Consider the following 25,972-nt stretch of genomic DNA (forward strand, 5'->3'; position numbering starts at 1 on the left):
ATACAATGTACACTGTACGTGTATACAGGACATGGTATAACTGAGAGGGCTTAGTGAATACATTGTACACTGAACGTGTATACAGGACGTGGTATAACTGAGAGGGTTTAATAGATACACTGTACACTGTACGTGTATACAGGACATGGTATAACTGAGAGGGTTTAATAAATACACTGTACACTGTATGTGTATACAGGACATGGTATAACTGAGAGGGTTTAATAGATACACTGTACACTGTACGTGTATACAGGACATGGTATAACTGAGAAGGTTTAATATATACACTGTACATTGTACGTGTATACAGGACGTGGTATAACGTAGAGGGTTTAATAAATACACTGTACACTGTATGTGTATACAGGACGTGGTATAACTGAGAGGGTTTAATAAATACACTGTACACTGTACGTGTATACAGGACGTGGTATAACTGAGAGGGTTTAATAGATCACTGTACATTGTACGTGTATACAGGACGCGGTATAACTGAGAGGGTTTAATGTATACATTGTATACTGTACGTGTATACAGGACATGGTATAACTGAGATGGTTTAATGAATACAGTGTACACTGAACGTGTATACAGGACGTGGTATAACTGAGAGGGTTTATTAAATACAATGTACACTGTATGTGTATACATGAAGTGGTATAACTGAGAGGGTTTAATAGATACACTGTACACTGTACGTGTTTACAGGACATGGTTTAATTGAGAGAGTTTGATAGATTCACTGTACGCGTATACAGGACGTGGTATAACTGAGAGGGTGTAATAGAAACACAGTACGTGTATACAGGACGTGGTATAATAGAAAGACTTTGATAGGTACACTGTACGAGGTTGTTGTACGAAATTGGATTGTTTGACTCTCTCGTGTTTATGTCATGGTTGTGTTTTGGTTTGATATTCATTTATTTATGTCGCGGGACAACTTAGAAGTTTTGAAATACACGTGTGTCGTAATTTAAATAGTTCGATATACACGTGTGTTAGACGAGGTGAAATTTACGGTATTTGATATACACATTTATGTGTCCTAAACTTTAGAGAGGGCTAGTATACATGTGTATGCTGTGAAGAATTTAAAAGGTTACACATGTACATGTAAACTAGTATTTGCTGTGATACAAAATTGTCAAAGTTCAGAGGGTCACAAGAACACGTGGATATGTAGTGATTAAGAAAATAAGCCGTTTTACGTACAAGTGAAAAGGCTGTGATTTAACGAAAGGTTTAGACGTTCTCGTGTACAAACAAAAGCAATACAAACATTTAAAAGAATACTCCGGTATACATAGATATTAAGTGCTTTACCGTTGAATACTTTATATATATGTACACATCACGCACGTGTGAAGGTATAGATTATGCCATATACATGTATAGGGATTGAACGGCGGTTTTTTAAATTTTCATACCGGCTTGCAAATTAAATAAACGCCGTTCAATCAATAATTTTACATTTTTATTAAAGATCAATTGTTCACATTTATTTATCCGTTCTTAAATAATTAATTAATTTACTTCGTCTTGTATATGCGTCGTTCTTTAAACGACATTGGCGTAACAGCCTTTTTTAATAAAAAAAAATGGCACCAATAGTTAACCGTAGTCATTTGGTCGTTTGACGCAGGGGCATTCTCCATGTAACCCGAAGCGAAGCGATAAGACTCTCATTTAACAAGGTTAATATATGACGTCAAAAGTAAACCACGTGTTACGTCACGAGATGTTTTGCTTTCAAACATGTACTCAGACATATAGTAGGTTGCAGTCGAAATGTAAATACAATGTATATGGCGTTAACGGAAACTCTTAAATTTATTATTTATTATAAAATAATTACGGTATCAGAAAACAGGAATTAGTAGAGTAATAATCAATTTCAGATTATAATGATGTAATGCTTGAAAACGAGGCTGTACTCAATTTTTGATGGGCTACTGAACGCAACTCTACCGTGTTCTGCTATTTTTTGTAAGATTTACTTACACAAATGTTATCCTTTACGTAAGAATGTAAATAATTATTGTATGTACCGAATAGTACCCCTCCCCCCCACACTTTTTTTTTGACTGTTTCTGTTTTTTTGTCCAATTTCGGCTGTAGGGGTGAAACAGTCAAAACTGTTTTCTCGGTCAGAGGGAACTGTTACCCGGCGCGAATTCGATGCTCAGAAATCTCCCCTTGAGAGCCCCGTTCAAGCATTTATTTGACCTCAGCATTGATACATAAATATCTATTTGGTAATGCCCCGGGCAAACAGTTCCACAGGGCTTCCCCCTACCCCGGGATGATAGTTTTGACTGTTCCCCAAATAGCCATGAAACAATTGTATAATATCACAATCTGGTGGTTAGTTGCCCTGTGATCTAGATGTGTGTAATTGGCTGCCCTGAAATGTACATGGTTGTTGGTTGCGCTGTGATGTTATTAAGATGGTTGTTGGTTGCCTTGTGATGTGATTAAGATGGTTGTCTGTTGCCCTGTGATGTGATTAAGATGGTTGTTGGTTGCCCTGTGATGTGATTAAAATGGTTGTTGGTTGCCCTGTGATGTGATTAAGATGGTTGTCTGTTGCCCTGTGGTGTGATTAAGATGGTTGTTTGTTGCCCTGTGATGTGATTAAGATGGTTGTCTGTTGCCCTGTGATGTGATTAAGATGGTTGTCTGTTGCCCTGTAACATAGATACAGTAGTTGTTGGCTGTCCTTTAATGCTATATATGGTTGTTGGGTGCCTCGTAATAAAGGTGGTTGTTTGTTGTCTTTTGATAAAGGTGGTTGTTGGTTGTCTTGTGATGATGTCGGTTGTTCTTTGTCTTGTGATGAAGGTTGTTGTTGTTGTTTGTCTTGTTATGATGTCAGTTGTTGGTTGTCTTGCGATGAAGGTGGTTGTTGATTTTCCAGGGATTAAGTCGGTTGTTGGTTGTCTTGTGATGAAGGTTGTTACTGGTTGTCATGTGATGAATGTGGGTGTTGGTTGTCGTGAGATGAAGGTGGTTCTTGGTTTTTCCGTGATGAAGTCGGGTTTTGATAGTTTTGTTATAAACGATGTTGCAGGTTGTCAGATGTTGAAGGTGGGTGTTGGTTGTCTTGTGATGAACGTGATTGTTGGTTGTCCCTTGGTGAACGTGGTTGTTGGATGTCTTGTGATGAAGATGATTGTTGGTTGTCTTGTGATGAACGTGATTTTTGGTTGTCATGTGATGAAGTTGGGTGTTGGTTGTCTTTTGATGAAGGTGGTTGTTGATTTTCCCGTGATGAAAGAGGTTGTTTGTTGTCTTCTGATGAACGTGGTTGTTGATTGTCCTGTGGTGAACGTGGTTGTTGGTTGTCTTGTGATGAAGGTGGTCGTTGATTGTGTTGTGATGAAATCGGTTGTTGGTTGTCTTGTGATGAAGGTTGTTGTTTGTTGTCTTGTGATGAATGTAATTGTTGGTTGTCTTGCGATGAAGGTAGTTTTTGGTTGTCTTGTGATGAAGGTTTTTGTTGGTTGTCTTGTGATGAACGTGATTTTTCGTTGCCTTGTGTTGAAGGTGATTGTTGGTTGTCTTGTGATGAAGGTGATTGTTCGTTGTATTGTGATGAAGGTGATATTTTGTTGTCTTGTGTTGAAGGTGATTGTTGGTTGTCTTGTGATGAACGTGATCGTTCGTTGTCTTGTGATGAAGGTTTTCGGTGGTTGTCTTGTGATGAATGTGATGTTTGGCCGACTTGTGATGGACATGGTTGTTGGCTGTCTTGTGATGAACGTGATTGTTCGTTGTCTTGTGATGAAGTCAATTGTTAGTTGTCTTGTGATGAAGGTGGTTGTTGGTTGTGTCGTGATAAAGGTTGTTGTTGGTTGCTCCGTGATGAAGTCGGTTGTTGATTGTCCTGTGATACAAATAATTGCTGATTGTCTTGTGATTAAGTCGGTTGTTGGTTGTCTTGTGATGAACATGGTTGGTGGTTGTATTATGATCAACATGGTTGTTGGTTGTCTTGTGATGAAGTTGGTCGTGGTTGTCTTGTAATGAAATCGGTTGTTAGTTGTATTGTGATAAAGGTGATTGTTTGTTGCTCCGTGATAAAGGTGATTGTTTGTTGCTCCGTGATGAAGGTTGTTGTTAGTTGCTCCGTGATGAAGGTTGTTGTTAGTTGCTCCGTGATGAAGGTTGTTGTTAGTTGTGTCGTGATGAAGGTGATTGTTTGTTGCTCCGTGATGAAGGTGGTTGTTTGTTGCTCCGTGATGAAGGTTGTTGTTTGTTGCTCCGTGATGAAGTCGGTTGTTGGTTGTCCTGTGATGAAGTCGGTTGCTGGTTGTCCCACGATGCTGATGTTATTTCATTGTTCTGGGATTCAGAGGACTGTTTGTTTTTATTGCATTGATTCAAGATGTATGGTACCGGTGCAATTTTATTAGATCTCAAGATCTGGTTGTCATCAGAACAAGAGTTTCTCTGTTTCTCAAGATTTGTTTTCTTGCTCTGGTTCTTCTTTTTTTTCTTGGGTTTAACGTTTGCCTTGATGTTATAAAAATATCCATGAAGGTCTAATCCAATGATCAATATGAGTGCGCCAGCGATGACAACAACGCCTAGCACCCCAATATATTTTGCAGCTGTACGTTTGTCGTTGGCACATATTCTTTTCATAATTTTTTGTGTTGGGTTTTTCACTATCAGCTCTTCTCTTGTTTTTTCCATTTCTTGTTGTAACTCATCCTGCGTGTAATTTACGGGAACACGATTCTTTAAGTAACGTCTTCGACATCTACAGTTTAACTTCCGACCTGTAACAATAAACATGTTGCATTAGAGACAGAAATATTCCAAAGCATCTCACATCATACATGTATACCAACTGATGGCAACATCGTTTGATATCAAACCTTAAAATAGACTTACCTTCAAAAGAGAGCTTGTTAAGAATTTCGGAACAATTACCTTCAAGTTTTCTACTACACGTGAACTCGGGATACTATTTGAGGATATCACCCCAACAAGTCTGTATGTCTTGTTTCACTTACACAAATGATAACCGAACACGTAGATATAACCAATATACATAGACATATTGTTTTATAGATTCAGTTGGCGTGTAAAATCCATAGGCTAATTGTAATATATAAGGCCTACCGATACATCAAGGTCATACAGGGTCACGTATGAGTAGTCTGATTGGCCAATACACGTGACACGGTTGTACAAGGTCACATAGTGGTCTTATTAACTCATAAACACGACAGGATCAGGCATGCGTGGTTTCACGGCACCAACACGTTGTATGTGGTCACAATGTATTCTTAATTGACAATTAACATAACAATGTCATATAAGGCCACATGGACGTCTATATACAATTGTAACCTGTCAGCTCATTCAAGCCATAATGTTCACACAGTGTTAATCACGTCCTTCTAACAGATAATGGTCAAACAGGGTCACACGGTAGTCTTTACAGCCTTTCAATACAAAAAAGTCCTAAAATGGGCACACTGTAGTCGTAATCGTTCATTTTTACTACGAGGTCATACAGGGTCACAGTGTAGTCTTTACAGCCTTTCATTACGACCAAGTCCTAAAATGGGCACACTGTAGCCGTGATCGTCCATTTATACTACAAGGTCATGGTCACAATGTATTCTTAATTGACAATTAACATAACAATGTCATATAAGGCCAGATGGACGTCTATATACAATTGTAACCTGTCAGCTCATTCAAGCCATAATGTTCACACAGTGTTAATCACGTCCTTCTAACAGATAATGGTCAAATAGGGTCACACGGTAGTCTTTACAGCCTTTCATTACAACCAAGCCCTAAAATGGGCACACTGTAGTCGTGATCGTCCATTTATACTACAAGGTCATGGTCACAATGTATTCTTAATTGACAATTAACATAACAATGTCATATAAGGCCAGATGGACGTCTATATACAATTGTAACCTGTCAGCTCATTCAAGCCATAATGTTCACACAGTGTTAATCACGTCCTTCTAACAGATAATGGTCAAATAGGGTCACACGGTAGTCTTTACAGCCTTTCATTACAACTAAGTCCTAAAATGGGCACACTGTAGGCGTAATCGTCCATTTATACTACAAGGTAATACAGGGTCACGGTGTAGTCTTGACAACATTTAAATTCAACCATGTCCTAAAATGGGCTCACTGTACTCGTAATCGTCCATTTATACTACCAGGTCATACAGGGTCACAGTGTAGTCTTTACAGCCTTTCTTTACAACCAAGTCCTAAAATGGGAACACTGTAGTCGTAATCGTTCATTTTTACTACAAGGTCATCCAGGGTCACAGTGTAGTCTTTAATCCCTTCATTACAAAAAGTCCTAAAATGGGCACACTGGAGTCGTAATCGTTCATTTTTACTACAAGGTCCTATAGAGTCACAGTGTAATCTTTACAGCCGTTCATTACAACCAAGTCCTTAAATGGGCACACTGTATTCGTAATCGTCCATTTATACTACAAGGTCATGGTCACAATGTATTCTTAATTGACAATTAACATAACAATGTCATATAAGGCCAGATGGACGTCTATATACAATTGTAACCTGTCAGCTCATTCAAGCCATAATGTTCACACAGTGTTAATCACGTCCTTCTAACAGATAATGGTCAAACAGGGTCACACGGTAGTCTTTACAGCCTTTCAATACAACAAAGTCCTAAAACGGGCACACTGTAGTCGTAATCGTCCATTTAGACTACAAGGTCATACAGGGTCACAGTGTAGTCTTTGCAGCCTTTCATTACAACCAAGTCCTAAATTGGGCACACTGTAGTCGTAATCGTTCACTTTTACTACAAGGTCATACAGGGTCACAGTATAGTCTTTAATCCTTTCATTACAAACAGTCCTGAAATGGGCACACTGTAGTCGTAGTCGTTCATTTTTACTACAAGGTTATACAGGGTCACAGTGTAGTCTTTACGGCCTTTCATTACAACCAAGTCCTAAAATGGGAACACTGTAGTCGTTATTGTCTGTTTATACTACAAGGTCATACAGGGTCACAGTATAGTCTTTAATCCTTTCATTACAAAACGTCCTAAAATAAGCTCACTGTATTCGTAGTCGTCCATTTATACTACAAGGTCATGGTCACAATGTATTCTTAATTGACAATTAACATAACAATGTCATATAAGGCCAGATGGACGTCTATATACAATTGTAACCTGTCAGCTCATTCAAGCCATAATGTTCACACAGTGTTAATCACGTCCTTCTAACAGATAATGGTCAAACAGGGTCACACGGTAGTCTTTACAGCCTTTCTATACAAAAAAGCCCTAAAATGGGCACACTGTAGTCGTACTCGTTCATTTTTACTACAAGGTCATCCAGGGTCACAGTGTAGTCTTTAATCCTTTCATTAAAAAAAGTCCTAAAATAAGCTCACTGTATTCGGAATCGTCCATTTATACTACAAGGTCATGGTCACAATGTATTCTTAATTGACAATTAACATAACAATGTCATATAAGGCCAGATGGACGTCTATATACAATTGTAACCTGTCAGCTCATTCAAGCCATAATGTTCACACAGTGTTAATCACGTCCTTCTAACAGATAATGGTCAAATAGGGTCACACGGTAGTCTTTACAGCCTTTCATTACAACTAAGTCCTAAAATGGGCACACTGTAGCCGTGATCGTCCATTTATACTACAAGGTCATACAGGGTCACGGTGAAGTCTTTAATCCTTTCATTACAAACAGTCCTAAAATGGGCACACGGTAGTCGTAATCGTTCATTTATACTACAAGGTCATACAGGGGCACAGTGTAATCTTTACAGCCGTTCATTACAACCAAGTCCTTAAATGGGCACACTGTAGTCGTTATCGTCCATTTATAGTAAGAGGTCATACAGGGTCACGGTGTAGTCCTGACAACATTTATATACAACCATGTTCTAAAATTGGCACACTGTAGCCCTAAACGCCGATGTATACTACAAGGTCATACAGGGTCACACGGTAGTCTTTACAGCCTTTCATTAAACAGGTCATTCAACGGGCACTCTGCAGGTTTAAATGCCTATTATCACTACAAGGCCATACAGGGTAGCACGATTATACGATAGTCTTAAAGTTTCATTAATATCTCCAGGTAATAGAAGGTACAAGGAGCATTTTGTATTGAAGGCTCGTTGATATCCGGTAGAGCTACAACGATACATTGACATGACGATACGATATGTAACATTTGATATTTATATTTACAGTAGAAGCAAAGTGGCAATATTACAACAGGAAGAAGACTTTGTCCCAATGGGCATGACTTAAACATTTCACACACTTCAACATGCATGCCGACCTGGAGGTGTCACTCGCCATGTTGGAACAGATTTATTATTTTTTCATATTATTCCCGACAAAGAATTGGCCAGGAGTGCTTCACGTGTCCACCGATAAAACCGATATTGACTTGGAGCGCGTGATTTTCGTTGAAGGACTGGGAGTTTCTAAAAATATAATTATGACGTGTCTCCAAACAATGCACCGTCCCGCTTCCGATTTTTTTTTTTTTTTTTTTTTTTTTTTTTTTTTTTTTAGATTGCTTACATGAATCTTTTGAAAATAATAAAACAAGTGTAGCCTTTAACTTCGGTCGATACTTGGATTTATAAAGGCTATAATTGAATAATATCGTCGCACGATATATCGTTGCATCCCAAATATCCGGTATATACTGTACGGTAATATAAACAACCAATTAACACAACCAGGTCATACAAGGTCTCACGTTAGTCTTAGCAATACAAGAACGGCCAATCAACGTCACATGGTACGTAGTCGTAACGGCCCATTTACACAGCAAGGTCACACAGTGTAACGTTGGTTTTATATGCCAAATAACGACATGAAGTCACACAGAGTCACTAATTGTAGTCTTAATGGTCCATCGACGTACAGTAGCTAGTTCTTACAAAAGTCATGGTCAACCAACCAAATTAATAAGGTCTTACAAGGTCATATGGTAATCTTAATGCCAGAAATAAGAAAGGAGAATGCCAATAGCTGTTTATTAGCTTTGAAAGGAAGTCATATTTTCAGATGCTGGAAGGAAATTATACTATCCATGACAAAATCATATATGCAATAAGTGATAGAATATATTACTCACGAATTCTGAACGTTTTCTGAATGTTTCCGTGTTTGTTTTCAATGCTACATGTGTGTCCCACAACGTCACCCTCTCCCACATCAGAGACTGTCAGTGTGCTTAACACTAGGTACGGGTTGGCAGGGCTGATCATAGATGTAAGGCTGTGTTTGGAAGAATTTGAGTTGATACGTTTAGAGTCTTTAAACCAGGTGATATTCGGAGTCGGGATTCCAGAGGCCGCACATCTCATTGTTACAGTTTGGTGTTGGTCTGTGAATCCATGTAGATAAAGACACATTTTCGGAGGTGCTACAAAATATAAACATTTCGAGACTATTNTTTATACTACAAGGTCATACAGGGTCACGGTGAAGTCTTTAATCCTATCATAACAAACAGTCCTAACNAAAACCTAGACAACATTTGTACAGGTGTACATGTGTTTTACTTGTTGACAAATACGTCACTTTGGGCATGCCTCTCTGTGTTGTTACTGGTCAATGTCGAACAGTTCGAACCAACTGATAAACACAATGCATACTACTTTATTTGCAATCCAAGAGTATTTTGAGATCATCTTTATAGCGACTAAGAAATCTTCAACTGTGACGTTTTAAATCCAGCAATTCTTGTTTATAAAGCGATGCTGTAGGACTAATTGATTTTGAGGACCACTTATTCACGCGTTAAGTACATAGAAAACTATTAGTTAAAGCACCATCTGGAAAATAATTATTCGCAAAATTAAAAAGAGTAACAGTAACTTTATGAATATCAAAACACACAAACTTTATAAGTAAACACTCATGAACCTTGCACATTTTTTTTTTTTTTTTGCTTCTTCTTTTGACATTACCGTTTATAAATATCCTAGATGTGACGAAATCGTTGCCAATGTCGTTCTCAGCTCTGCACGTGTAATTACCAATGGCAGCACGCCCTATATCACTGATGTTCAAGGTCGTTCCTGTTGATAGCTCATTGCCATTTGGTCCCGACCATGTCACACCTGTTTGGGTATTTGACGACACGTTACACTGTATTATAACCTCATCTGTTTCGTTGACTTCAACATTATTTGGAACATCCACAATAGGCCGATCTGAAATGATTTATAAAATGTATCACCCATATTCCTTTATATCACCGCAATTGATCATAGAAAGTGAACTGCAATTTATTATTGAAAGTGAACATTTTAAAATGTCATGCCATCCTTTGTTGTGTGAAATCCTCATTATTCAAATGATTAGGAGGATATTAAAACAAATATCATGACTCCACTTTTACACGTGGGAAACGAAACGTTAACCTTCTATTAAAGTATCATTTCATACTTGTTTACCGATATTTCCAGCATTTTAGTTTAGTTGACATAACAAAATTAACTCTTATGTGAGAAAATATTGGTGTCTGTTTCTGTTTACCTCTAGAAGCATTTAATAAAAAGAAAATGATTGTCTTCATATCAGTTAATTGATTTAAGAAATTAAAGACTAAAGACTAAACAGAAAAAAGACATCTATCGAAACATACTATTCTAAAGTTTAATTTTACAAGAAAAGAAAAGCTTACACAATACTCTCAGTGTAAAGTTCTGCTGACCAATGCTGTCATTTTGGTTTTCGACACGGCACGTGAATATTTTGTTGTCATCATCACGTGACAAGGTTAGGCTGACGCTTCCGCTAACATTTAGCTGCGCATTATACGTATGTGTCCAGTTAGCAGTGGTATTCAGATCCGTTCCCTGTGTCTCCAATATAATGACCGACCATTGTATGCCATCGACAACTGAACAGGTTAGTGTAATGTTCTCATGTTCAACGCATTCATCCATGCAACTGGTGGCGATGGAAATATTTTGTGGAGGTTCGTCTAAATCGAAAAACAATAACTAAATGAACAAAAATATTAATAAGTTTATAAATTCTCCAAGGTATCTCTGCATCTCAAAATGGCGGACGGGAGCACTCCCACCCGACCAGGTACAGTAGTAGAGAGTATTCAAAGATAGAAACAAAGACAAAAATCATCCTAGTCCTACTCCTACTTTTACCTCTTTAGAGGTTCATCAGGGAATTTAAAATGGGTGAAAGTACGAGGGCAGTATTAAGAAACTCTTTTGTCATTTCCTATATATAAACATATACTATATATATAAACAAAGCAGTTATAACGACAGTGCACACAAAAGGATTTGTAAAATTTTCAGGGCAATTTGCCCCCTTTTTAGAAAATCCCAGTCAAAACATTTAATGTGATCTCTCCAACCTAAGAAAACATGTCACTTCATAATTTTAGAAATCTCGAGTGCACAAATTCCGTTATTACATTCTTAGAGATTGTTTTTTTTCTTATTTGATTTTTAAAAATGTCAGTGCCATGGCCAAGATTTGATGACCCATTTTATTTTCTAGGGACCAAATTGTGGCCACACCCAGCAACAACTGATAAAGGTTGTGTACAACATCATCGGTCATTATGACGTCCTTATCTATGATACAACTGATAAAGGTTGCGTACAACGTCATCGGTCATTATGACGTTCTTATCGGTGATACAACTGTAACCACCGAAAAGCTGGAACATTCGGAACGTGGTTTATTACGATTGATATTACAGAATATGTCAGTCATTTTTATCTGTTCTAGGATTCTACCGTAGACTACACCATGTATAAAAACACATTTTATCACATAATGTACTGTGTTATCCAGTGAATAAACCAATGTAATGTGTTTGGCGTATTAACCAATGTAATATGACCTATCAACCCTGTGATTGGTTGTAAGTTTCAATTGATTCAATTGTGACGTCACGCCAATGACAAACAAATACATGACGTCACAGACTTACGCAATGTAGTCAAAGTGGCGTCTTTTTACGTTTCAAAGTTGAATGCAAATTGTCGTTTTACACGAGTAAATGCCACAAATCTCGATTATGTGATAAAAAGGACCTGACACTCGTTTCCATTTCATATGAAATGTATGAAACTCGTCACGAATGTTTCATTTTAGCTCGCCAGAGGCTCGCTAAATTGAAAATTTCTTAGACTCGTTTCATAAATCTCATATGAAATGGAAACTCGTGTAAGATCCTTTAAATAATGTATATATTTTCACGTGAAATAATTGAATATATACTAAAAAAATATATACTATTGTTTGTATAAGAAATCTGGTCATGAGCCTATGTAATAGCATAACATTGCTCAACTGCCATATCATCCTTTTCAGAAATGTAATGTTATTGTTAGTGTCTGAACCTGGCCAGCGTCAAGCCTTTTGTGATCAGTCAATGCTCAACGGAGACATACGCAAATATTCATGGCACTCTCGACTCGGTCTTGACGCTTTGGGCAAATTTTTTGGATATCATCAGATCAAATGTATGCATTATGGCGAGTGTTTTAACTGATTTGGTGAGTAGTGTTCAAGCAAAGGTAAGACACACATGAAAAGTCTTCGGATAATTTTTCCGTTTTACAAAATGGAAGGATTCTCGTACTTAATTTCGTATAGAGATGTCTAGCGAAAAGTATCAGATAGGATGAACCTTTCTTTTTGTTTTGTGATTTTACCGAAAAAGTGTGGGCTTTCATTGGATTTACAAGTTAGCTCACTTCTCATTCAATCCAAGAAGGCACATCAGTGGAGAGAATTCCAGAACATGACAAGGACCATAAGTAGTTAAAACTTTATGGATCATAAAGGTGAAATCATCTTACCAAGCTGTCCTTCTGAAAAACACTTGTGCAAACAAATTCAGTGATTGCTTTCTGAATAAAATCAGCATGATAAGGTAAACTAGTGGCGACGTGAACTCTTATGCTAACAATGATGTCCCGATCATGACTGCTGACGTTAAATTTGATGGAAACCATTGACAAAGCTCTCACCAACAATCTTAGGACGCTTCCCACAAACCTACTAAAGCAATATCTTGAAGCACTACGTCCTTTGATTAACCCAGTCATGAAAAAATCATTAGCTGAGGCAAAATTCCCAGTGCGTTTGAAGACGGAACATGTTAGATCATTATTGCTAAAGAAGCCTGTAATGGACAAGAATGATGAATGAAGGACTGAAGAACGACCGCCTAGTGTTAAATCTACATTTTATGTCTGAGATCTTGGAGAAGATTGCATCGTGATAATGTGAACACAGTCGAATTGATAGATACAAACTCTAGATAACGGAGATTAATTTACAAACGTAGTTGTGTTATCCACGAGCAGGCAAAGTGTAAAAAAAACTTTGAGAAAAACGGGGTGTCGCGGCACAGCAAAATTGCGAAAGGGAAATCTTCCTGTTTACCAGATGTAACAGTATAGGTGAGGGGATAAACATGGCTTTCTACATACTTGAATCAATTTCTAAATTAGGGGAAGGGAGTTCGGTTGGGTCAGTGTACATGTAACATTATAGAAATTACTTATGCAACAGAATTGGCAAGACATCCTTTCTACCAGGCGGTAGCAGTATAGGAAAGACTTTACTATTTACTATTTCGCCTTATATACCATATAGGGTTTACCAGTTAGTAACATCATCAAAAACGGTAACATAATAGAACAGGGTACCATTTTACCACTAGGTAGCAGTGGAGGATGTCTTTCCTACATTCTGTGTTAATTGGTGGAGGTTTGTTTCGATACAATATAGCATATGTTTAAATAGGATAAAACATACATATGTCTCATTGGCGGAAGAAAAACTCTTTGGCAAAAACAAAAGGGCAAAAAAGAAAAAAAGAAAAAAGGCGTTTGATACGTAGCTGGTTCTTCATACATTTGTAGGTGTAGTATAGCATTAAGTTTACCTGGACGGCTTAGTCTAGTTTGAGAACAGTCGTCTCTGTACTGATAGGTGGTAGTAGTATCAACGTTTGTTGGTCTGTTTCTAGAAGGTGAAAGAAAATACCCTTATTAAGGTGTATTAGGTAACAAATCAATTGATAAACGAAAAAGATTTAATCAGTATCATTTTATTCAACGAAATGCACACAAGACACAATGCACTTTAATATCAATAATGTTTTCATACTATTGTAATCAATATTTGTTAATTCGAAATATTAATGGAGACAAAAATAAACCGAAAGATTTCACAAAAAATAATGAGTCTTGTTAAAACAATATTTCGAGTTAATCTTTTAACGATATGCGTATCAATTTTCCTGAGTACCTTTTTATCATTCTTTTATATTCCGTTTCAGTGAAGGTTCTATTAATGCATAATGGACTCCAAATGTTCTTAAAGTGGAATCCAAGGTTTCCTTCATGTACTCGTAGTAGCTTCCGAACTGAAGTGAAATCAGACAAAGGAAGACATTAGTAACTGTTTCCTCACTATCGTCAATCAATGATAGGAAATAACGTCTATCTGAGAAGACTTCGGTGACAAAATATCATAAATAACGTAACGTTTAAAATAACTAAATACGATAGGTAGTATCTTACCTTTCCTTCGGCAACTAAAGGTCAGTTTAGTTGTACAGTCTATGCGCTTTGTTTTTTGTTGTCTGGATACTGCGGGACATTTGACATTACGATCTATGTCAACAGATAAAAAAACAATTGATGGGGGAAAAAATGTGTATCATGTGTCTGTATATTTTTAGAGAGAAATTATAAGTCACTGTACATTTAAAGAACAATTTTGGCCAAGGTTGTATGGTTTCAAAGAATATATACAAATAGAAATATTGAATTCTCCCCAAGTGGACGTACTACGGAGCCCCCGAAGGGACATGGTAAAACATTTACTTATCCGTGCGCACGAGTTGCCAAACTGTGCGCACGGATTACCAAACCGTGCGAACGGATTACTAAACCGTGCGCACGAATTAACAAACCGTGCACACGGATTACGAAACCGTGCGCACGAGTTACCAAACCGTGTGCACGGATTACTAAACCGTGCGCACGAATTAACAAACCGTTCGCACGGATTATGAAACCGTGCGCACAAGTTACCAAACCGTGCGCACGGATTACTTAACCGTGCGCACGAATTAACAAACCGTGTGCACGGATTACTAAACCGTGCGCACGAGTTACCAAACCGTGCGCACGAATTAACAAAACGCCGGTTGTATCAGTTACCAGGAGTTATCTTTCTGTTCTCAATAGTTCTTCCCCAATATATGATAGCCAATTCCTACCGATCAACGGGAAGCATACATTACGTAAGTATCGCGAACTTGACATAACTAACAAGGCAGATATGAAGATCTACTCAAAGAAGCTATTGATCCATTATTTGTTATTGATTAGCACCAAAATGTCAAAACATTTAGTGCTATTTATTGCATACAGTTGATAATTTTATAAACGGGAACACTTTGGTTTGCCATTTCTCATTCAAATTCGTTTTCATTTGTAACTCATCGCCCCTCCTCATTGGCTGATACTCTATAGTAAGTGTGTTAGTATATTTCACGAACTGTGCATTATTGTATCGTTTCCCTCCGTGTTGTTTACATCTTATGAAACTTATTACAAAACGCAGTGACACTTATGAAAACAGACAGCAATTTACTCCCTCCTTTTGTCCATAAATTATCCGTGACATTTGGAGAAACTGGGTCGGTTAGGGTAAACTGCCCCGCCCATATTGACATTGGAGACACAAATCTCGTCAAAGTTTTGATAGAATAGATGACACTAAATATTGTAACGGGTGTACATGTATCACCTAAACTTCCACTCTATAAGTGGTCTCTGTCAGGTTTTTGAGATATTTTTTAGCACTGGTCACCTTTGACTATATGGTGAATGCAGATTGCGATACACCGATATTACGAGGGAGAGAAATCAGCACGATCCTATTCAACCCCGTTACGTAGTATTGGTGCAAATCTGCCCCCGATCAATGCCACTCACCCTAGTCATTAGACCCCGGAAAGGTTCAGGCAATATTTCAGAAATCTCACAGACACCTAGCTTTTTTACCAAGTCCATATTTCGGACCTCGACATATCACATCACCAATCTCCCGCGCATATTTGTCTGGGAATTTCAACTTTATGCTTTCTCAACTGCCACTAAATATGGTGATGTACATGTACAGGAAGAGAAAGTCATAGAGAACCAAAATATCGTGCAATGCACTCAAAATATCTGGTATGAGCAATTTTGTAAACGTTTTGTGATGTATTGACATTTTACACAGAGTGAAGGTCATCGTGAACTAATCATACATTGTATTATTGTACCTCATCTTTATAACCACGTGTCTGATTAGATAATACTTGCGACATGACAAAAAAACACTTCAATTTCAAATTAAGATATATATCGACGATGAACTGTTTATGAATAACAAGAAATCCATTGACCACATCGTTCCTATATACCCTCCAGTGCTTGAAATCAAGGATACCACAGACTCTTCAACTTCAGCCGCTTATTGCAATCTTCACTTGCGACATGACCAAAAGGGACGGCAGACTTTTAAGCTGTATGATAAACGGAAGGATTTCACTTTCCTACCGTGAACTTGCCCTTTCTCGATAGCAACATCTCTGCTCCCCCATCTACGGTGTTTACATTTGTACATGTCGCAAATGATATTGTTTGTATACTCATTAGAATGCCTTGTGGTTTGTTGTAACTAATCGGGTTCTCGTTGTGAGGACGTGACATTACTTCGTTTCGACTTAAATTTACATGGTGGGTTTCACCGATGAAGCAGAAGACGCTTACCCTTCCTGAACACCTGGCTTTGTACTCTTTCATGGGTATACATGTAAATCTTTTCTTTCATCATAGTTGCCACAGTCCCAACAATAGCTTATATACCTTTAGTATATGTCAACAGTATCAACCACATTTTCTATAGATTCAGTATAAATTCAATTATTGTCAGTATATAATTTTGTTCTACATTGCATAATCAATTTTGTAATTATTTATCATATCTATAATAATAACGATTTTATGTGGATCCGGTTTTAAGGACTCACACAACTTAATCAGCCACAATCGTCAAGTGTTTTATATGTGTCGACATTTTTTAATTGAATGAAATCTACATATATTTTAAGTTTGAAATAATGTTTTAGTTGATTTTAATATGTGATGGCGGATTTATATGGGGTCAAAAGTCTGGGGGTGTTCCCGAACCGCTTCACCGGTAAGGCTTGTACACTTCCAGTTATCAAAAGCAGAAGCTTGTAGCGCTTTTATATATGTCACTAAACCTGCCAAAATATGCCATTTGAAGCCATTGTCAGGTATTGCTTAGATACTATGAATCTAGATAGTTGTCACTAGTGCTGAACTTTAATTAATAAAAGTACATTCTGACATTTTGTTCCTGATTTGGGGCTTGTGCTGATTTGGGGCTTGTGCAAGTCTACGTATTGAACAGTTCAATTTTCTGACACGTCATTGCGAAAGAATAATGTCTAGACGCGGTGCGCAGGCTCAGCTGCGAGTCTATTATAGCTATCTTTTTACTAGCTCGAAGTTGATCATGAGAGTCGCTAAATTTCGAGGTTATATATCTTCTTGAATTTGAAGCTTCAGTAATTGAATGGACGAAACAATTTGACATGGCAGTTGGCTGTTCGACTGCATTTCATATATGACGTGACCACATGGATGTACCGGGGGTTGACACCGACACAAGAGGCAGAATGGGTAGTTGGATGGGATGGATAATTTCTAGGGCAGTACATGAATTGTCTCTACCGCTAGCAACATCTGATAATATTTTGCTGATTGATTGTTTTTGGTTGCTTAATCAATTTCTTGTGTTGCTTCAATAAAAATGTAAAGAGATATGGCGGGTTGTTATGCCTATTTCCCCAAAGCTATGTTACGTCCAATCGTGCACTGTTATGATGCGTCCTCAGGTATTTTTATACAGGTAGCAATATCGGAATCCCGTATCTAAGAATAGATTATTGTAAACAGACCACATATTTGGTATTTCGGCATTATTTGTTGGTGTTTAAGCACTTGATATAATTACTATTGCCAGTTGGAGGGTAAAACAATTCACAAATTTCATTAAAAATAGTGTTACCTACATAGCTGTACTGTACACGTGTACAGGGATTTGTTGATATGCTTCGATAGAAGTATGTCGCACTAAATAGTAAAGAAATTATTACTAACACAACTGATAAATCAATAGGTATGGTATTAAAATGAAAACAAAATTGTCCATCGATTTTAAAAAAAACATTATTGCCTTATTAAGGAAACTGGTCACATGTCTAAATATTTAAAAAAAAAATATATAACTGAAGGAGGATTCGAACCTGCACCGTTTATTTTCTAGTCGCAAGTAAACTGCGTTACACATTCGGCTACATAGAACATATAGATATCGGCAATTACAAACTTATTTAACCCGAGAAACACCGGTCGCAGTTTAGAGAAACTTGATCACCCTCGTTTTTCATTATTTTGAGCACTTTCCCAAAGGAGGACCACTTTTCCGTTGTACGATTTGTTTTTGGAAATTACATCACGGTCACAAATAGTTTATTCAAAAGTTGGACCTCGGATGGGAAAGTGTTGAAAGTATTTTTTAAGTCCGGGAAACCCCATCACTCTCATAGATATCGTGTATATGGCTATATTTGCAGTATCATATTAGCAATACCTTATTTCTCAGCAGTTTAAAAATTCATATTCAATTGGTTTTGTATCTTTTGTATGCATTTTTGTTACCCGAAATGTTTTACTCCTTATTTTTTTCCCCGTTTTCATAAATGCCGACTTAGGGAAATACGGGCAGTTTTCCGCCATACCTCTTTAAATATGGAAATAGTTATCTCCCTTAGCAAAACCTGAAAATATGTATTCATACGCACAGACGATGTTAATCTGTTCAATTTCATCGGCAAATGACACAGGTATCTTTTGGTAATTACTTTGAGTCTAACTTGAGTGCAGTTGATTTAGCAAGTTTTATGAGTATAAGCTTGATACGGATTGTATTAATTCTTGATAGTTGTATATATGGTATATATGGTGTGAGGGCAGATAGACATTGGTGAACTATAGCATACACAAGTAACCATAGTGACCAGTCCTATATGGGCAGCTATTTAAAAGATGGCCTATGCGGGCAACTGTATACATGTATTGACGTAGTCCTGTGTAAGCAAGATGAACTGTCAAAGATGTTACCCCCAGGATCAATTAAGCTGTCTAGAGCTGTTGTGCAGTACCCTATTATTTGTATTTTGTTCAATCTGCATATATGAATGTGTATGTGTATGATAGATGTGAGACAGTTGTACAATAAGTATATATATGTGTGTGTATAAATAGTGTTATAAACTTATGTATATAGTGTATATATTGTGTTTGTTCCATTCTTGACATCAACGATGCTAGTCCAGGTTACAATGGTTTGCCCTAGTTTTTATTGATTATGATTTGTTGACACTTCGATATTCTCTTCTTGTATTATCTTTCCTGAATCCCTATGGTAGATCAATAGATTAAAATTTGTTAAAATAATTTCTATTATTGCTGCTGCATATTGCAGAGACGGGCAATCTCGGAGTCCTTATGCAGTCTTTGACCAGTTTGTTGTTTTCTTGTGTAAAAGGGAGTATCCATACAGTTTCTTTTCACAAATCGAAAGATGATTTTATTATCTCTGTCCCTGTATCGCTTAAAACAAAAACCAATAAAACCCTCGACAATTTCAGAACTTCTTATACAGAAGATATTTGTAATATCCAGTCCGCTACTTTGTACCATTCCGTAATATTACCCACTGGATTGCTATTCTGTAATATGGACCAACCGGAAGTATTATTAAAACCATGCACATGGAACAAGATGGTGTTTGTTGAGTCTGAATGTTAAGCCGTAGTTAATGATGGCATTAGGCATGCCATCAACACATAAACACTACATTTTGGCGACGAGGACGGGATCAGAATGACATCCCTACCAATATTTCCTTCGTTCGATACCGAAAGCGACAAAAGTAACGCTGGCCCAAGATGGGATCGGTGGATAGGGCGTTTAGAGAATCTGCTCGTGGCTCTGGACATTACGGACGAGGATGAAAATGATAGAAAAAGAACACTCCTGCTTCACTATGCAGGTGAACGTGTGTATGACATATATGAGGCCGAAAAAGGAGAAACCGAGCCGTCATATGGAGCCACCAAACAGGTGCTCACGACATACTTCAAACCCAAGAAAAATCAACAAATGGAATTATACACCTTCAGAAGCTATAAACAGTCAGAATCGCAAACTCTTGACGAGTATGTCACCGAATTACGACGACTAGCGAAGGATTGTGGATTTGCAGACACGAATAAGGAGATTCTGTCACAGGTCATCCAGCACTGTAAGTCCAACAGACTCCGGAGAAGGGCACTCCGCGAGCCTGACAAAGACTTAAATGGAATTATAATACTCGGTAGAACACTAGAGTTATCCGATGTCCAAGCCACAGCAATGGAACGGGACCAAAGTGCGAGTGTTAACGCGGTTGGTCGTGCACAGTCCGAACACAAACCGTTTAAAAGAAAACAACACAGATCGTCCAACTTCAAGCGTGGTACATCCAAACAAGGTGAGTCCGATAAAAAGTGTATGAAATGTGGAGGATCATGCCCTCACCATGGAGACTGTCCCCCTAAAGGCCAGACTTGTCATTCATGTGGTAAAAGTAACCACTATATGAAAATGTGTCGATCCCGTGTCAACAAGCCTACTCACAAGGGCCAGAATCGAAATGTGAAAGCTGTTCAACAGGACACTGGCCATGGTCAATCGGTTAGTTATGATGCCCGATACCAAGATGGCGAGACGGACGACGATGACCGTTACTGTTATGGAATAAAGGAGACTTTGACAAATTCCGAACAGGTGAGATTTGTAAACGAGGCTCCCAACTTCACTCTAAAAGTGAACAACAGACCACTGAGAGTATTGTTAGACAGCGGTTCCTCAGTCAATATACTTGACGAAACAGCATACGAGTGTATGGGTAGGCCGCCTATCACCCGTGCTAGTAACAGGCTGATACCGTACGGTGGTGGTAAACCGTTATCAGTCCTGGGAAAGTGTGATCTTGGTGTAGAAACGAACAAACAGTTTGACACTTTGACATTCTATGTTGTGAAGGGACATAGGTACGGATCCATCCTAGGGTATCCATCAGCCCGTAATCTGTCACTGATCCATGTTGTGAGTGAAATCGCAGAGGATGTTGATAAACAAGTGGAGACAGAGTTCCCTGGAATCTTCAAAGGTATTGGGAAATTGAGAGGGACACTGGTGAAATTACACATTGACCCCAAAATACAGCCGGTCGCTCAACGACATCGTCGTACACCATTTCATCTCCGGGACAAAGTCAAGAAGGAGATTGACAAGTTAGTTGAGGGTGACATCATAGAAAAGGTGGAGGGTACACCAACACCCTGGATTTCCCCGATAGTCACACCGCCAAAAAAGGACCCGGACGAAATTCGGCTATGTGTGGATATGCGAGAAGCTAACAAGGCTATTCAGCGTGAACGCCATGTCTTACCTACCATGGATGAGCTTATACATGATCTAAACGGCGCCACTGTATTCAGTAAGCTCGATTTACGTAGTGGGTATCACCAGCTGGAACTCGACCCAAAATCAAGGTACATAACTACTTTCAGCACACACGTCGGAATATACCAGTACAAACGTTTAAACTTCGGTATATCTTCCGCGTCTGAGGTATTCCAAGAGACTATCAGACAAGTTATACAAGGCATCGACGGTGCAAAGAACATTTCTGATGACATTTTGATATTCGGTCGATCGAGAGTGGAACACGATGCAGTTCTTAGACAGGTGCTTCAGAAGTAACTCTGGTTTGACTCTAAATGGGAGAAAGTGCGAATTCAGGAAAGACAGCATTACATTATTCGGTGTTGTATTCAGCGANGTGAAGCGTTAGCTGTTCTCTGGGCATGCGAACACTTTGATATGTACTTGAGAGGTTTGTCACACTTCACAGTGATCACGGATCATAAACCCCTTGAACGTATATGGGAGAAAACCAAACCACCGTTGCGGATAGAACGATGGGGACTTCGGTTACAACCGTACAAATATACGATCAAATATATACCAGGGGACAAGAACATTGCAGACTACATGTCTCGACACCCCATAACCTCCAAGGCCAGTGAATCGCGAGAGCAGGAGATTGCAGAGAGCTATGCAAACTTTATAGCGTCGGAATCTCTCCCAGGGGCGATCACATTAGACGACGTGAAAAGAGGCACATCTTAAGACAAAACCCTTTGTACAGCGATCGAGCTTGTGAGGAGTGGGAAATGGTAAATGTTAAAAGCCATGGAGAATCACGACGACATCGTCGACATGGAAGAATTGACCGCCCTGAGGAGTGTCAAAGATGAACTTACTGTACATTCCGATAATGTACTGCTGCGAGATAGTAGGATCGTACTCCCAGCAAATCTCAGAAACCGAGCCGTGTGTTTGGCCAACGAAGGTCATCAAGGTATTACGCGAACCAAGTCATTCATAAGGTCGAAAGTCTGGTTCCCTGGGATAGACAATCGCGTCGAGAAAGTTATACAGGATTGTATACCGTGTCAGTCCATGACTCCGGAACCGATAAGTAGGGTACCGCTCAATATGTCCGAGCTGCCCACTGGTCCGTGAGAAAGTCTAAGCATAGACTTTTGTGGTCCATTACCCTCCGGAGACTACCTGTTTGTAGTTATAGACGAGTATTCGAGATACCCAGTTGTAGAGATCGTGAAGTCTGTATCCGCGAATGCCAGTATACCGGTTCTAGACAGAATCCTTAGCACTTTCGGAACACCTACAATAATCAAAAGCGATAACGGCAGTCCGTTTAATTCATACGCATTTGCCAACTACGCCCAGAACATGGGTTTCGAACACCGACGAGTCACACCGCGATGGCCCAGAGCAAACGCGCAGGCCGAGAGCTTTAATAAGCCGCTCATGAAAGTTATACGTGCAGCACATGTCGAGGGAAAAAACTGGAAGCAGGAGATGTTTCAATTTCTACGACAATACAGAGCAACCCCCCACACATCAACAGGATTTACTCCGTATCGTGTGATATTTGGTCGCGAACCGAACACCAAGTTACCGGTGATCAAGAACACAGGGACGGTTGGCCCTGTCACTGATGAGCAGGTGAGGAGAAGTGACAGCGATGCGAAGTTCCGTATGAAATCTTACGCCGACAGTAAGAATCGTGCTCGCGAGAAAACGTTAGTCAAGGGAGACACTGTGATGTTAAAAAGAGACTTCAAGGGAAACAAATTGTCGACAATATACGACCCTAGACTTCGTACAGTGACCAACACAAAAGGACCGATGGTCACAGTCACAGGAAATGTGACAAGGAACATATCAAGGTTTAAAAAGATTGACTCTCAGCATCCTAGTGCGTCCTTTGACGATGAAGTGGAGGAACTGGAGGAGACACCTTGGATAGTAGATACGCCACAAACCACAAGTCCCGTTAAGCCGAATACTCCAACAAAACCGAGTCATGAGGCGATCGCGAACAAACCGACTACTCCGTTGCCATTACCCAGTGTGTCGAAAACCAGAGAACGTAGGGTAACCAGGCAACCGTTGCGATTCCGAGACTATGAGTGTTAGTGTTACTTACTTTGGGGCACAATATTCCCCACAGATACATTTATAATATTTGTAACAGACCTAGCTGTGTTTGGGGCATAATAATCCCCACAGGTCTCTAATGGATCAAAATGATTCGTTTAGTTGAGTTATTAGTTTAATTTTTATGTTTAAAATGACGTTGTGTACGGTTTCGCATGATCGTTATATCGCGACAAGTTTTCGTGACAGCGTTTATTATATCGAACAATGTAGTTTGTATTTAAACGACAAAATACTCTATATTGACGATTACGAACAATTAACATAAAAAACGATTGGAACTAAGAGACAGACTTTTCAAGTAAAACAGAACAGTGACAATATTGGTTGTGATCAAAGTATTTTATTATTGGACAATTCAGAAAACAAACTTTGACAAAGTTAACAATTTATAAAGATAATTATAACAGTAAGAATATTAAAAGAAACTGATATAATTTTTGAAAGTAACAATTATATTATATAATGTTATATATTTCTATTCCATAGAAAAGGAGGGATGTAATATCCAGTCCGCTACTTTGTACCATTCCGTAATATTACCCACTGGATTGCTATTCTGTAATATGGACCAACCGGAAGTATTATTAAAACCATGCACATGGAACAAGATGGTGTTTGTTGAGTCTGAATGTTAAGCCGTAGTTAATGATGGCATTAGGCATGCCATCAACACATACACACTACAATATTTTCCCTTCTGTGGTGAAACAGTTAAGATAGCTTGAGTACTTGCAGTCATAAAATTCCTTCAAACCTAATCAAACTAGAGAAATCATTGTACTGACATGTTTTTTATGGGCACAATGTTTGGGTAATACGTTCTGTCTCATGAGATTTCAAGATACATTGGGAACCACACGAGACGCCTAAAGCTATTCTAATGATTACATTATCAGCAGGGCCCCGGTTTCATGAACGTTCCTTAAATTTTAAGAGCTCCTTTGTTAAGTTAAGGAGCGATCATGAAACACATTTTTTAGAAAAACTATCTTTGGAATTCCTTGTCGATTTTCAGGTAAGGAAACATTTTAGTTAAGGAAAGTGATTTGAATAAAACTTTATATGAGGGGGTCACTTTGTATTACATATTTTTAGGTAAACCTCAATTTCCATTTTCTATTTCCATTGACTATGTTTTACTTTTTTTAATGTTTATGATAGAATAGAATCAACAGTCCCTGCAGGTAGGGCGTACACATTGTACCTGCTGTCCCCATTGCATGATCGTAAGAGGCTAAATCTTTCTAAACAACTTTCTTCTTCCTAATGTCTCCCTTGACAATGCCTCACTTTTGGCCTTTAGTTGAGCGTTCGCCCCTGTAAGGAAGGCCTTGGGTTCTGTCCCCTGGGCGAGAGTTTCTACTCCTGCTTAACGCTCAGCAATTTAGGAGTGAGACGAATGCTTCGCCCGTTGTCAGTTTAATGTGACCGGGTGTGGTGTCCTGCTGGGTGGCTTCGGCAGCATGTTTCAGTGAGGTAGCACTATAAAGTCGGCATCAGTTCCGCGCTATCACAAGGTGACAAACACGAACATATCGCACACTACACGCATGCATCTTGCACACAGGGGAGGCTGTCCTTAAATGACCATAGCTGAGTATAGGACGTTAAACAATACTAAACCAAACCAAAAAGCAAACACAATCAACAGTATATATATAACTCAGTTCACGTTTCACATAGTAATACTAATTCAGTGCAACTGGTGACATTGGTTCGTCTTAATTCTATACTTTCACTTGACAAGCTTTGTATGAAAAAGATAATACGTTTTTCGCTAAATGATTCAATCATATGAAATTAACTTGGATTTCCATAATATCTGTACAAAACCGAATAATGCAAATGCCAGAAAATATACCCATACATTATAGAAACTACATGATTATTTTCATAAATACCAGTATAAAATGTATGCCAGTGTTAATATATCAACAATTTTGAATAGCTTTGTACTGTCTGTGTAAAATGGACATAAGGAAAATGTGGGATATTTTTGATATTGATGAATCCATGTACATTAAGAATGTATTCGTATTTGATGAGTTTAGCTAGTGTACTCTACTACATACAGGGATAGTTAGACATTTGGACTATGAAGTGTTATACGAAATGTCCAATCAAACTCGTATCAGAAAATTTTATTA

At 38.4% G+C, this 25,972-nt stretch overlaps 4 protein-coding genes across 4 annotated transcripts; 2 read left to right on the plus strand and 2 right to left on the minus strand.

The window, feature by feature from the left end:
- Positions 1–2,320: 2,320 nt before the first annotated feature.
- On the minus strand, positions 2,321–3,799 carry LOC110449557 (glutenin, low molecular weight subunit-like; the record flags this gene model as incomplete). Its single annotated transcript, XM_021496505.1, has 1 exon — positions 2,321–3,799. A coding segment is annotated over one exon (741 nt), but the record flags the coding sequence as incomplete, so codon positions are not given.
- Positions 3,798–14,025, minus strand: LOC110449569 (igLON family member 5-like). Its single transcript, XM_021496519.1, has 5 exons — positions 13,976–14,025; positions 10,724–11,026; positions 10,005–10,250; positions 9,167–9,457; positions 3,798–4,790 (listed from the first exon to the last, which is right to left on the minus strand). The coding sequence occupies exons 2-5, from the start codon at positions 10,986–10,988 to the stop codon at positions 4,180–4,182; spliced, it is 1,413 nt and encodes a 470-aa protein (XP_021352194.1). The 5' UTR covers positions 10,989–11,026; positions 13,976–14,025; the 3' UTR covers positions 3,798–4,179.
- A 6,044-nt stretch (positions 14,026–20,069) lies between these two features.
- LOC110449558 (uncharacterized protein K02A2.6-like) lies at positions 20,070–21,995 on the plus strand. Its single transcript, XM_021496506.1, has one exon. The coding sequence runs from the start codon at positions 20,070–20,072 to the stop codon at positions 21,993–21,995; it is 1,926 nt and encodes a 641-aa protein (XP_021352181.1).
- Positions 21,996–22,487: 492 nt separating this feature from the next.
- On the plus strand, positions 22,488–23,801 carry LOC110449559. The gene is made up of 2 exons (XM_021496507.1): positions 22,488–22,656; positions 22,879–23,801. Exons 1-2 carry the CDS (start codon positions 22,488–22,490, stop codon positions 23,799–23,801), a joined length of 1,092 nt encoding a protein of 363 aa, XP_021352182.1.
- Positions 23,802–25,972: the final 2,171 nt, after the last annotated feature.

Source organism: Mizuhopecten yessoensis, unplaced genomic scaffold (genome assembly GCF_002113885.1).
Source record: "Mizuhopecten yessoensis strain PY_sf001 unplaced genomic scaffold, ASM211388v2 scaffold4631, whole genome shotgun sequence".
Classification (NCBI taxonomy): domain Eukaryota; kingdom Metazoa; phylum Mollusca; class Bivalvia; order Pectinida; family Pectinidae; genus Mizuhopecten; species Mizuhopecten yessoensis.